The 10555-nt window shown below is 49.6% G+C and overlaps 1 protein-coding gene across 1 annotated transcript; it reads left to right on the top strand.

Annotated features, from left to right (window-relative positions):
- Positions 1 to 1526: 1526 nt before the first annotated feature.
- On the top strand, positions 1527 to 9853 carry LOC108787494 (the record flags this gene model as incomplete). Its single annotated transcript, XM_018557068.1, has 5 exons — positions 1527 to 2085; positions 2598 to 2924; positions 3607 to 3714; positions 3902 to 4381; positions 9491 to 9853. Coding segments are annotated over exons 1-5 (1837 nt in total), but the record flags the coding sequence as incomplete, so codon positions are not given.
- Positions 9854 to 10555: the final 702 nt, after the last annotated feature.

Here is a 10555-nt window from a genome sequence, read left to right as displayed (position 1 = left end):
TCTCTGTCTGTGGATTCAAGGGATACGGACTTAACCCTTCCAGGTTCTGCTCCACTGCTGCTGTGAGGACTGCTGGGATCTGTTGTTCTACCCGTACTGGATGTACTCACACGGTGCCTTGTTACCTGTTGGATTACCTCTTGCTGCACCTCTGACCCCTGGACTACTAGCCTTGTGACTCTGGATCTACTCCTTCCTTGGCCCGTTGCCTACTTTCTGGGTGGACCCTCCCCGTGGCCTGCAACCCCCCAGGACCTAACCCCGGCCTTTGTACCTTGCTTTGTATACCTGAATTCCCCAATAAACACCCCGCACGCCGGGTTCCGTGTGATTTGCCTCTGTGTATTCTCTCTGAGCAACTAACCCCCTCCCCTCATGTGTCCTTTGTTCTGGAGAGGCTACAATGGAGAGAAGCAGCAGACATGTCCTGGCTTGCCTCGGTGCTCCTTTCTCCACAGGGACCGAGCAGAACAGCCGAGCCGAATGCTGCTCAGCGGTATTCAGCTATTCACTCACTGCTGTTCAGCATCTATAAGAATAGACCGAACAGCAGTGAGTAGCCTGCTGGAGGGTCGGCTAAACCGATCCAGATGTTAGATCGGCTGAGTCGAACTCCTTCTGCACTTTGGGTCGGCCGAACATGCTGAGCATGTTCGGCTAACCCGAAGCCATGTGAAGCAAGCCGATATACGGCTGAAATCAGCCGTACCAGCCTGAAGTGAATAGCCGAACACTATTCGGCTCACTTCACTTCAGGTCGGTCATTCACTCGGCTGCCTACGGCAGCTTAGTGAATAGACCCCTAAGTACATATTTTATTGTTACAGATTTTCTGCATACAAGACTTATGGTGCCCATACACTGTTCATATTGTGGCTGTTTTTTGAGGAACCAGCTGGAATTCGCACAGCGTGTCGGGCTGTCGGCCCCCTTTCGATCGGCATTCCTCGATCAGCTGATCGAAGGAGCCGGCTGGAAAATCTTTGATCGATCAGAGCCAGCAGCCAATGAGCTGCCCGCTCTTGTCGGGTATTCTGACAGGTGTCGGCGGCAAGAATAAAATGCTAACAGCGGGATTACTTGATCGACATGCTGTTAGTGTTGATGGAAGAATCGGGTCTATTTTGTTCCTTCAGCCCGCGGGTTGAATGAAAAGAAATAGGTGTATGGCCCGACTTAGATTAGGGGCAATCACAAAAACAAAGTATGTATGTAACCTATTACATAACACAATATAAAGAGGGTACACCTTATGCTTTTATTTCTTTTAGGGACCTCTGCATATCAGGGAGGCTAAGCGCAGGGAAGGCTGCTCAAGTATTTCACAATTCTTTTCAGCAGAAAACCAAAGTCTGACAGAGAAGGTCACTAGAGCTGAGGTATGCTTTACATCCTTCGTTGTGGAGCATAACCTGCCATTCCAGGTGTGTAAGCACACAGGCCAGCTATGCAGGAAAATGTTTCCTGATTCAGAAATAGCAAAAAACTTTGCCTGTTCAGCAACAAAGACCGCAGCTATCGTGAACATGGCACTGGAACCCGAATGTTCAGAGGAAATGTACGAGTTCATTAGGATAGAAAAAAGACCATATAGTATTTTGGTTGACAAAAGCAGTGATATCATGTGTGAGAAGGAATGTGCCATAGTCAGGTACTATAATGAAACACAGGATAAGGTGACAGTTGGATTTGTAGACATTCCGGTGTGCAATGATGCCACAGCTGAAAACATATTCAACTCCATTGCATCATCCATGCATGACAAAGACCTTGAGTGGTCTAATTGTGTCGGGTTTAGCAGTGATAATTGCAATGTTATGATTGGCAAAAACAACTCTCTATTGTCAAGAGTGAAAGCACCGGCCGCTCATATTGGCTGTCCAAGTCACCTGGTCAACATTTGTGCCAAAACTGCGGCTAAGGAGCTCTCAATGTCACCTGAAGAACTGCTCATTGACATCTATTACTACTTTGAGAAAAGTTCTAAGAGAAGAGAAGACCTAAAACAGTTTCAAGAGTTCTGCAATGTTGCCCAGCAGAGAGTACAAAGGCATTGTCCTACACGCTGGCTTTCTTTAGGAGAAGGTTTGGACCATCTGCTCCACCAATTTCACTATGTTCCCATTTATGTTTTGTTCATGTCATCCTTGCCTTTAACTGTTACCGCTGCTGCATCAGCACAGTAACCTTGCTGTACGTTATGTTCTGCATGTTTGGAAAATGTAATAAAAAGTTTGTGAAAGAAAAAAAAGGACACCTCCCTGAAATGAGTTTTTGCAGGTTGGGATGTCTGTAAACGGGGATTTGTGTTTTATACAATTGTGAAATTGAAGTGAACTTTCCTCGTCCTTCAGTAACTCAGCGCTCCTGAGGAATCTCTCCCAGAGGAAATGTCCTCTCTAGTGGCAGCTGTGATAGACTAGATGATTACATCTACTGACTGGAGGTGTCTCCCGGGTCACTTCCATCTCCTCCACCTTTACAGGGCAGCAATTTATATACAGCACGCTGATCCCTACCGAGTGTTATAAGCGGCACAATCTGTGAATGTGATTTCTGTCTTTGCTGCATCACAATGATGATAATTCTCTACACAGTTCCTCCATCAGCTGAGGTGACACCGTCCAATCGAACCATCGAGCTGGGGACGGAGAAGACAATGACGTGTGACGTCCACAATTTTTATCCAAAAGATGTTTCCATCCGCTGGGCTCAGTATCGTAAGGGATCCTCTGAGTGTGAGCTCCTAGACATCTGGACCTGTGCGAAGAGTGTGCTGGAGAATTCAGATGGGACATTCAATGTGACAAGCCTACTGACCCTGAACCCCAAGATAGAGGATGATGGGAACACTTATTCCTGTCTTATCACCCACCGATCCCTCCAGAATGAGCTGTCCAGGAATTTCACCCTCACAGTGACAGGTCAGTAATATCTGTTATTATATTACAATACGTACCATAGATTTCAGGGTGACTACCACTACCCGTCTGTCACATAGCAGATTAGATGTTTGGTTGGGTGAAGTGTCCGGACTCTAAACACCATGAGATGCCACCCCGGAACTAAACCCTGACAACTCCCTGCTATGGAAGAATGAGCACAGAGGAACAGGTCCCCATTATCAACATTAGTGTCATTAGGAGACCCATCTTCTCCATCCTTCCGCCTCTATCCGTGGTGCTGGAGTGCCCCTGGAAATGTGTCAGCCATCACTCCACCATTCACTTCTGGAAGCATCTTCTGGAGGTCTGTGTGTATGTTGCCGTCACTTCTCTATTCCACTTAATATTTCTATGACATGGAATTTGTCCTCCACTATATCTACCCAAAGTCTGTCCTAAACTTCCTGACGCTCACACAGCACATAGTCCAATCTACGGAGAGTTTTATCATCTGGGTGACAAGGAAGAGTCTGCTGCTCTATTCACATGGCGGGAGCCGTCCTTCCCTCAGACACCTTCATACATAGTCCTGTAGGGTGTCTGGCAGGGTTGGGTGTATCTGTGGTGATACCACTCGGTTCAGATATTATCAGCCGGCAATCATTTTCATGTTTGGGAACATTTCTACATCCGGATGATATTTTGTTCTTCATTATTACAGAGAGAGAAGACAACAGAGGAGCCGTTATAGGAGCTGTGCTTGGGACACTTCTAATTGCAGGATTTCTGGGAATATTTGGGTTCCTCTACGTCAGATTTATGAAGAAAGGTAAGGAATGTGCACTGTGACCTCATCATCCGGAGTCTGAGTGCCGTGTTGTACTGTCTGTGCCGGGATTGTTCCCGGAAATAAGCAATGAGTACAGAGGAGTCCTGTGTGCAGAGTCCAGCAGAGATGTCATATCCATTGTCCGGGGACACAATGTAATAATCTATACAATGATTTCCTCTTCCAGATCCTCCCACTCTGTCAGAGATCACCGGAAATGATAAGCTGATTGACATGAACAGGACGACTCTGACTTGTCAGATTATGAACTTCCGACCCAACGCCATAGAACTCTCTGTGTGTATTAGAAGATCTGGGGAGGAGAAGAGGAGGACCATCTACACCTGGAAATCTGGAGGTCACCCGGCTCCGGTCACAATGAGCAGAGATGATGGTGGAGGGGGTGATGGGCGTGTAGATGTGGAGCAGGGAAGACCACTGATGAATGGGTCTGCAGGACACGAGGACGGACCTCTACAGCTGGAGGTGGAGCCTCGTATCAGTAAGAAGAGGCTTGGTACATTCACCTGTCAGTGTACTCTTCACATAACTCCCAGCTATGAGCTGGATAATGGAGCGGAATTATCTGTACATGTTACACACCCGGCACTGACATCTCCGGCCTCGGTACTCAGGACACTCAGCGTTATAGGAGGTGAGACTCTTTACTATTGATTGTATTTTTTCAGGAAAGGAGACAAACACTGAGGATGGACATAACCGGGTGAGATGTCATCTAAGATGAGGGCCATCCTCGGTGTGAGAAGCCACCACAGACCTCTCTGTCCACTGCTTGTACAATGGTCACTGGAAGTAGAGTGGCTGTAATGGAGGGGACAGTCTCTGAGTTGGTCCTCAATGGAGGTCAGTTGGCAGTTTAATTAAAGCGGATCTCCAGGAATTTCACAAGTTAATCCTTGCAGTGGGACTATCCCCGCACTAAAAGGGTTAACTGCCCGTTTTGGACTAGGGAACAGAATAAAGAAGATGAACGCACACAATCCTCGATCATGCAGTGGTGACCACTCACCCCTCTCTCCTTTTGTTCGGGTTGTGGAATATCCCTCGGCATCCTCACATCTACTGCAAGTGAATGGACCTTCCATAGATGTGATGACGTCAGCGGGGCTCAGACTGCTGGAGCTTGGGGGAATGAAAAGGCTACAGGGATCGGTCTAGCAGCCAGATGGGATTGAAGACCAGGTAAGTATATTTTCTTTATAGACCAAAACGAGCAGTTACCCCTTGCAGTGTGAGGGTGGCCCCACTGCAAGGGTTAACTTGAAATTCCTGGAGTTCCTCTTTAAGTTGCAGACTTCAGACACTATAAACAGGAAAGGGTGTACAGTTCCCGGAACAAGGGGTGGGCAGAACGGGCCAGGTGCCCAGAGTGCAATGTTTTCATGTGGGGGGCATATTGAGCTGCACCTCCTTATCACATGTCCATAAAATACCCCCAACTGTCAGTAGATGTGCTGCAGCATTACTGTCCCCCCGTATCAGTCTCCAGAGCATGTCCTGGGACAGCATGAGGAGAGGACAGGAGACAGCCAGGAGAGGAGAGGACAGGAGACAGCCAGGAGAGGAGAGGACAGGAGACAGCCAGGAGAGGAGAGGACAGGAGACAGCCTTCTAGGACAGCAGAGCACATGAGACAGCCAGGAGAGGAGAGGACAGGAGACAGCCAGGAGAGGAGAGGACAGGAGACAGCCAGGAGAGGAGAGGACAGGAGACAGCAGGAAGGTTGTATCTACTCTGCCTCCCAATCTCTAATATGTAAACCTAATATTGCTCCATCGCATTCATCTGTAAGTGAAAGTCAGCCAAGCTGAGAGAACGCTTAGCTCAGCCAGGTACTGAGTCTGCTCGGTGGAATGTATGTATGTGGGTGCGAGTACTCTACATTACACCCCTGACCCCTACGCGCTGTACTTTACGCTCCTGACCCCTGCGCTCCGTACTTTACGCTCCTGACCCCTGCGCTCTGTACTTTACGCTCCTGACCCCTGCGCTCTGTACTTTACGCTCCTGACCCCTGCGCTCTGTACTTTACACTCTTGACCCCTGCACTCTGTACTTTACGATCCTGACCCCTGTACTCTGTACTTTACGCTCCCGACCCCTGCGCTCCGTACTTTACGCTCCTGACCTCTGTGCTCTGTACTTTACGCTCCTGACCCCTGCGCCCCGTACTTTACGCTCCTGACCCCTGCGCTCCGTACTTTACGCTCCTGACCCCTGCGCTCTGTACTTTAAGCTCCTGACCTCTGCACTCTGTACTTTACGCTCCTGACCCCTGCGCTCCGTACTTTACGCTCCTGACCCCAGCGCTTTGTACTTTATGCTCCTGACCCCCTGCACTCTGTACTTTATGCTCCTGACCCCTGCACTCTGTACTTTACGCTCCTGGCCCCTGTGCTCTGTACTTTACGCTCCTGACTCCTGCGCTCCGTAATTTACGCTCCTGACCCCTGCGCTCTGTACTTTACGCTCCTGACCCCTGCGCTCCGTACTTTACGCTCCTGACCCCTGCTCTCTGTACTTTACGCTCCTGACTCCTGCGCTCTGTACTTTACGCTCCTGACCCCTGCACTCTGTACTTTACGCTCCTGACCCCTGCACTCTGTACTTTACGCTCCTGACCCCTGCGCTCTGTACTTTACGCTCCTGACCCCTGCACTCTGTACAACAGAATGCTATGCCCAAAGATCTGCTGCTGCCGGCGGGTGTGTGTGTGTGTGTCAGAGGACGGAGCCTCTGTCACAGGTTCTGACAGCCGACGCCTCTCTCTCCCCTCACCGCTCGGCCTTAGTTCTGTGACAGCGGCTCCATCCTCCGCCCCCCCCCGCGGGTGAAGTGCTTCTTTTACTTCTCCTCGGATTCCCTGCTGCCTCTGCCCAGGAGAGCAGGGGGGATCCAGAGGAGAAACTGAGCCCCCCTGTGCGTGGCCAAACGGCAGAGGATCGGTACATATCAGTGATGTGCTCCAATCCTCTGTGCAGGGCAAACACCGGAGCGATCAGCTGATCACTCCAGTGTTTGTAAATAACTGGGGACACATAGTACTATGTGTTCTCAGTTATGAATGAACAGGATGTGATTTACATCACTTCCTGTTCATTCATGGGTTTCTCAATGGGGAGAAGCACTCAGTACAGAGGCTCCTCCCCATTCAGAAACTGGATGATAGTAAATATTTTCTGAATGAATGGGGAGGAGCCTCTGTACTTTCCATTCATTTAGAACAGATGCTGCAGAAAGGCAGTTTAGACCCCCAATATTTCCCCGAAGCCCCCAACAGTTAAAAAAAATGTAAATAAAAAACATTAAAAATTAAATAAAAAATAGTAAAAAGTAAAACAAAATCCTGGAGGCGGGGCGCTGGGTGACGTCGAACGCCTGTTGGGGTGGAGTTTTTTTTGTTGCCTCAGGTGCAAAAGGAGGTGGCTACGGCTATGCTCCCGCGGTGATCGTGTGGCTGCCGGCTGAATGTGTCAGACGCTGCAGATGGAAAGGGGCGGGACACCCCATGTGCAACGTCGGCCACACGAGCACCACGGGAGGACAGGATGCCGGGGCCTCTAGGAATGTAAGCCGGCCGACTCCCTGCGTTCAGGGGTGGGAGGGGGCGTGGCGGTGCATTGAAGTCAATGGCACTGCAGCCATGCCCCCCGCCCCGGAACGCAGGCACATTAGTGACTGCAATCCAGTCCAGTGTGATCTGCAAAAATAGTGCTCGCAGCATTTTGCTGATCGCACTGGACTGGGACGAAGGCACTAATGTGCCTGGGTTCTGGGTGCGGGCAATCGCACTGGGGGCAAGGGGCATGGCTGCAGTGCCATTGACTTCAATGCACCGCCACGCCCCCTCCCGCCCCTGAATACAGGTGTTTTGGAGTAAATCTCCAGACGAAAAATTGTGGGCGCCCCTGCTGTAAAGACTGAATTCCACTACGTAACTTGCGTCACCTGCAAACACAGAAATAGGACTTCTAATCCCCAATTCTATGTCATTTATAAACAGATTAAACAGTAAGAGGCCCAACACTGACCCTTGGGGGACACCACTAATAACACTGAACCTTGGGGGACACCACTACCAACACTGAACCTTGGGGAGACACCACTAACACTAAACCTTGGGGGGACAACGCTAACAACACTGAACCTTGGGGGGACACCACTAACAACACTGACCCTTGGGGGACACCACTAATAACACTGAACCTTGGGGGGACACCGCTAATAACACTGAGCCTTGGGGGACACCACTAATAACACTGGACCTTGGGGGACACCACTAATAACACTGAACCTTGGGGGGACACCGCTAATAACACTGAGCCTTGGGGGACACCACTAATAACACTGGACCTTGGGGGACACCACTAATAACACTGAGCCTTGGAGGGACACCACTAACAACACTGAACCTTGGGGGAACACCACTAATAACACTGAACCTTGGGGGGACACCGCTAATAACACTGAGCCTTGGGGGACACCACTAATAACACTGGACCTAGGGGGACACCACTAATAACACTGAACCTTGGGGGACACCACTAACAACACTGAACCTTGGGGGACACCACTAATAACACTGAACCTTGGGGGACACCACTAACAACACTGAACCTTGGGGGGACACCCCTAATAACACTGAGCCTTGGGGGACGCCACTAATAACACTGAACCTTGGGGGGACACCACTAATAACACTGAGCCTTGGAGGGACACCACTAACAACACTGAACCTTGGGGGACACCACTAATAACACTGAACCTTGGAGGGACACCACTAACAACACTGAACCTTGGGGGACACCACTAACAACACTGAACCTTGGGGGACACCACTAATAACACTGAACCTTGGGGGACACCACTAACAACACTGAACCTTGGGGATCCCCTTAAAATTCCTACCAGACCTAAAGGGTCTGGTATGATTTAGGAGGGGGGACCCCACGCTGTTTTTGTTTTGTTTGTGGTGTAAGAAATTAAAAAGAAAGTAAACATATGATGACACTTTTCTGCAACAAATTTTATTTGGTAATGATCATTTAACTCATCCAAAATTAATGAAATTTGGATTAATCTGAATCCAAATGCCGAAACGAATTGACTTTCAGACCTGAAACCCGAAAAACCAAATAACGAAACATCCAAAACAAAACAAAACCATTTTTTTGCTGGCTTACATGTCTAATGGCAGCCAGCATCTTCGAGGGGTCCTCCCGTGGGGGGAGATCCTTCCAGCATTCCGGGTTCTAAGGTCTAGGATGAGAAAGGTGTTACAGCAACATCCTCAAAGGGCCTGGAAGAGCCTAAGATATTGAATACCACTCCCAGCATGCCTAGGGTTAGGGTCAGGCCCACCAAACCTGCTGATTGGCTGAAGTATTAAACATCCCTTACACAGAATGATAGCTCTAGCACACCCGGTTGGAATCAGCTCATTGCGGTAAGTGACTGCGGTAATACGCGCCGCGATTGCAGAACAGACACACGGCTAAGCTGGCCAAAGCTCACTACAAGATCCCAAAAACACAAAACTTGGAAAAATACTACATACCTACACCGGCTTTAAATATGGGGGGAGGTGAAATACAACCAGACAACAAAGTGGGGTCACATGATGTCTGGCCAATCAGAGCCATCAATCCAAGGTGGTTTAGAGAGAGGAATGAATAGATTTGTAGGATTGGTTGCTATGGACATGTGACTGGAATAAGGAGCACAAAGTCAAACCTGGTATTTCATTTTCTTCTAGTTTCCCCTAAACTGTTATCGGTCATGGCCCCGGGCCGTGTCATCCATGATGAGCAGGTGACTCTGACCTGTCCAATCAACGCATTCAAACCGCGAGCTTTGACCATCACCTGGCTGAAGAAGGACCGGAACCAGCAAGAGACCGAACTGGTAACATGGACTCCTGCGGGCTCCACCACTCACAATGAGAAATATTCACACAATCTAAAGGGAGATGAACATGAGGATAAATCTTATAGTGTTCTCAGCGCTCTGACCATGAAAGCAACCGTGACAGACGATGACGGAGTGACCTATATCTGTAGAACCTTCCACCCTGCAACAAATCTCCGAGACCAAAGAGAGGAGACCATGAGAGTGACCGGTGAGTGAGGAAAGATATATAATGTATCAGATATGAGAGTTCTATATGTAGAGTGAAATGTATTGTCTGTTCTCTCTGTGTGCCTTCCATTACGTAGTGTCAGGCGGCCATTGTGACTGAACATGTCTCAGCAAATGTCTCACCAAGAACCAGAAGACTTTCCTCAGCTCTTCTGTCTCCCTAAGACCCACCAACACGTCATGTTAGACATATAGGAATGAATGTGAAGAATAATGAGAAGGGGAAGAGGCAGAAAGCGGGTAGGGGAGGAGAAGGGGAAGAGGCAGAAAGCGGGTAGGGGAGGAGAAGGGGTAAGAGGCAGAAAGCGGGTAGGGGAGGAGAAGGGGGAAGTGGCAGAAAGCAGGTAGGGGAGGAGAAGTGGGAAGAGGCAGAAAGCGGGTAGGGGAGGAGAAGGGGGAAGAGGCAGAAAGCGGGTAAGGAAGGAGAAGGGGGAAGAGGCAGAAAGCGGGTAGGGGAGGAGAAGGGGGAAGAGGCAGAAAGCGGGTAGGGGAGGAGAAGAGGGAAGAGGCAGAAGGCAGGTAGGGGAGGAGAAGAATAAAGAGGTAGAAGGCGGTTAGGGGAGGAGAAGGGGGAAGAGGCAGAAAGCGGGTAGGGGAGGAGAAGGGGGAAGAGGCAGAAAGCGGGTAGGGGAGGAGAAGAAGGAAGAGGCAGAAGGCGGCTAGGGGGGGAGAAGAGGGAAGA

Source organism: Nanorana parkeri, unplaced genomic scaffold (genome assembly GCF_000935625.1).
Source record: "Nanorana parkeri isolate BGI_ZX_2015 unplaced genomic scaffold, ASM93562v1 scaffold265, whole genome shotgun sequence".
NCBI classification, from domain to species: Eukaryota; Metazoa; Chordata; class Amphibia; order Anura; family Dicroglossidae; genus Nanorana; species Nanorana parkeri.
Note: the sequence above shows the minus strand (reverse complement) of the source record. Positions and strands in the feature narration are given on the sequence as shown.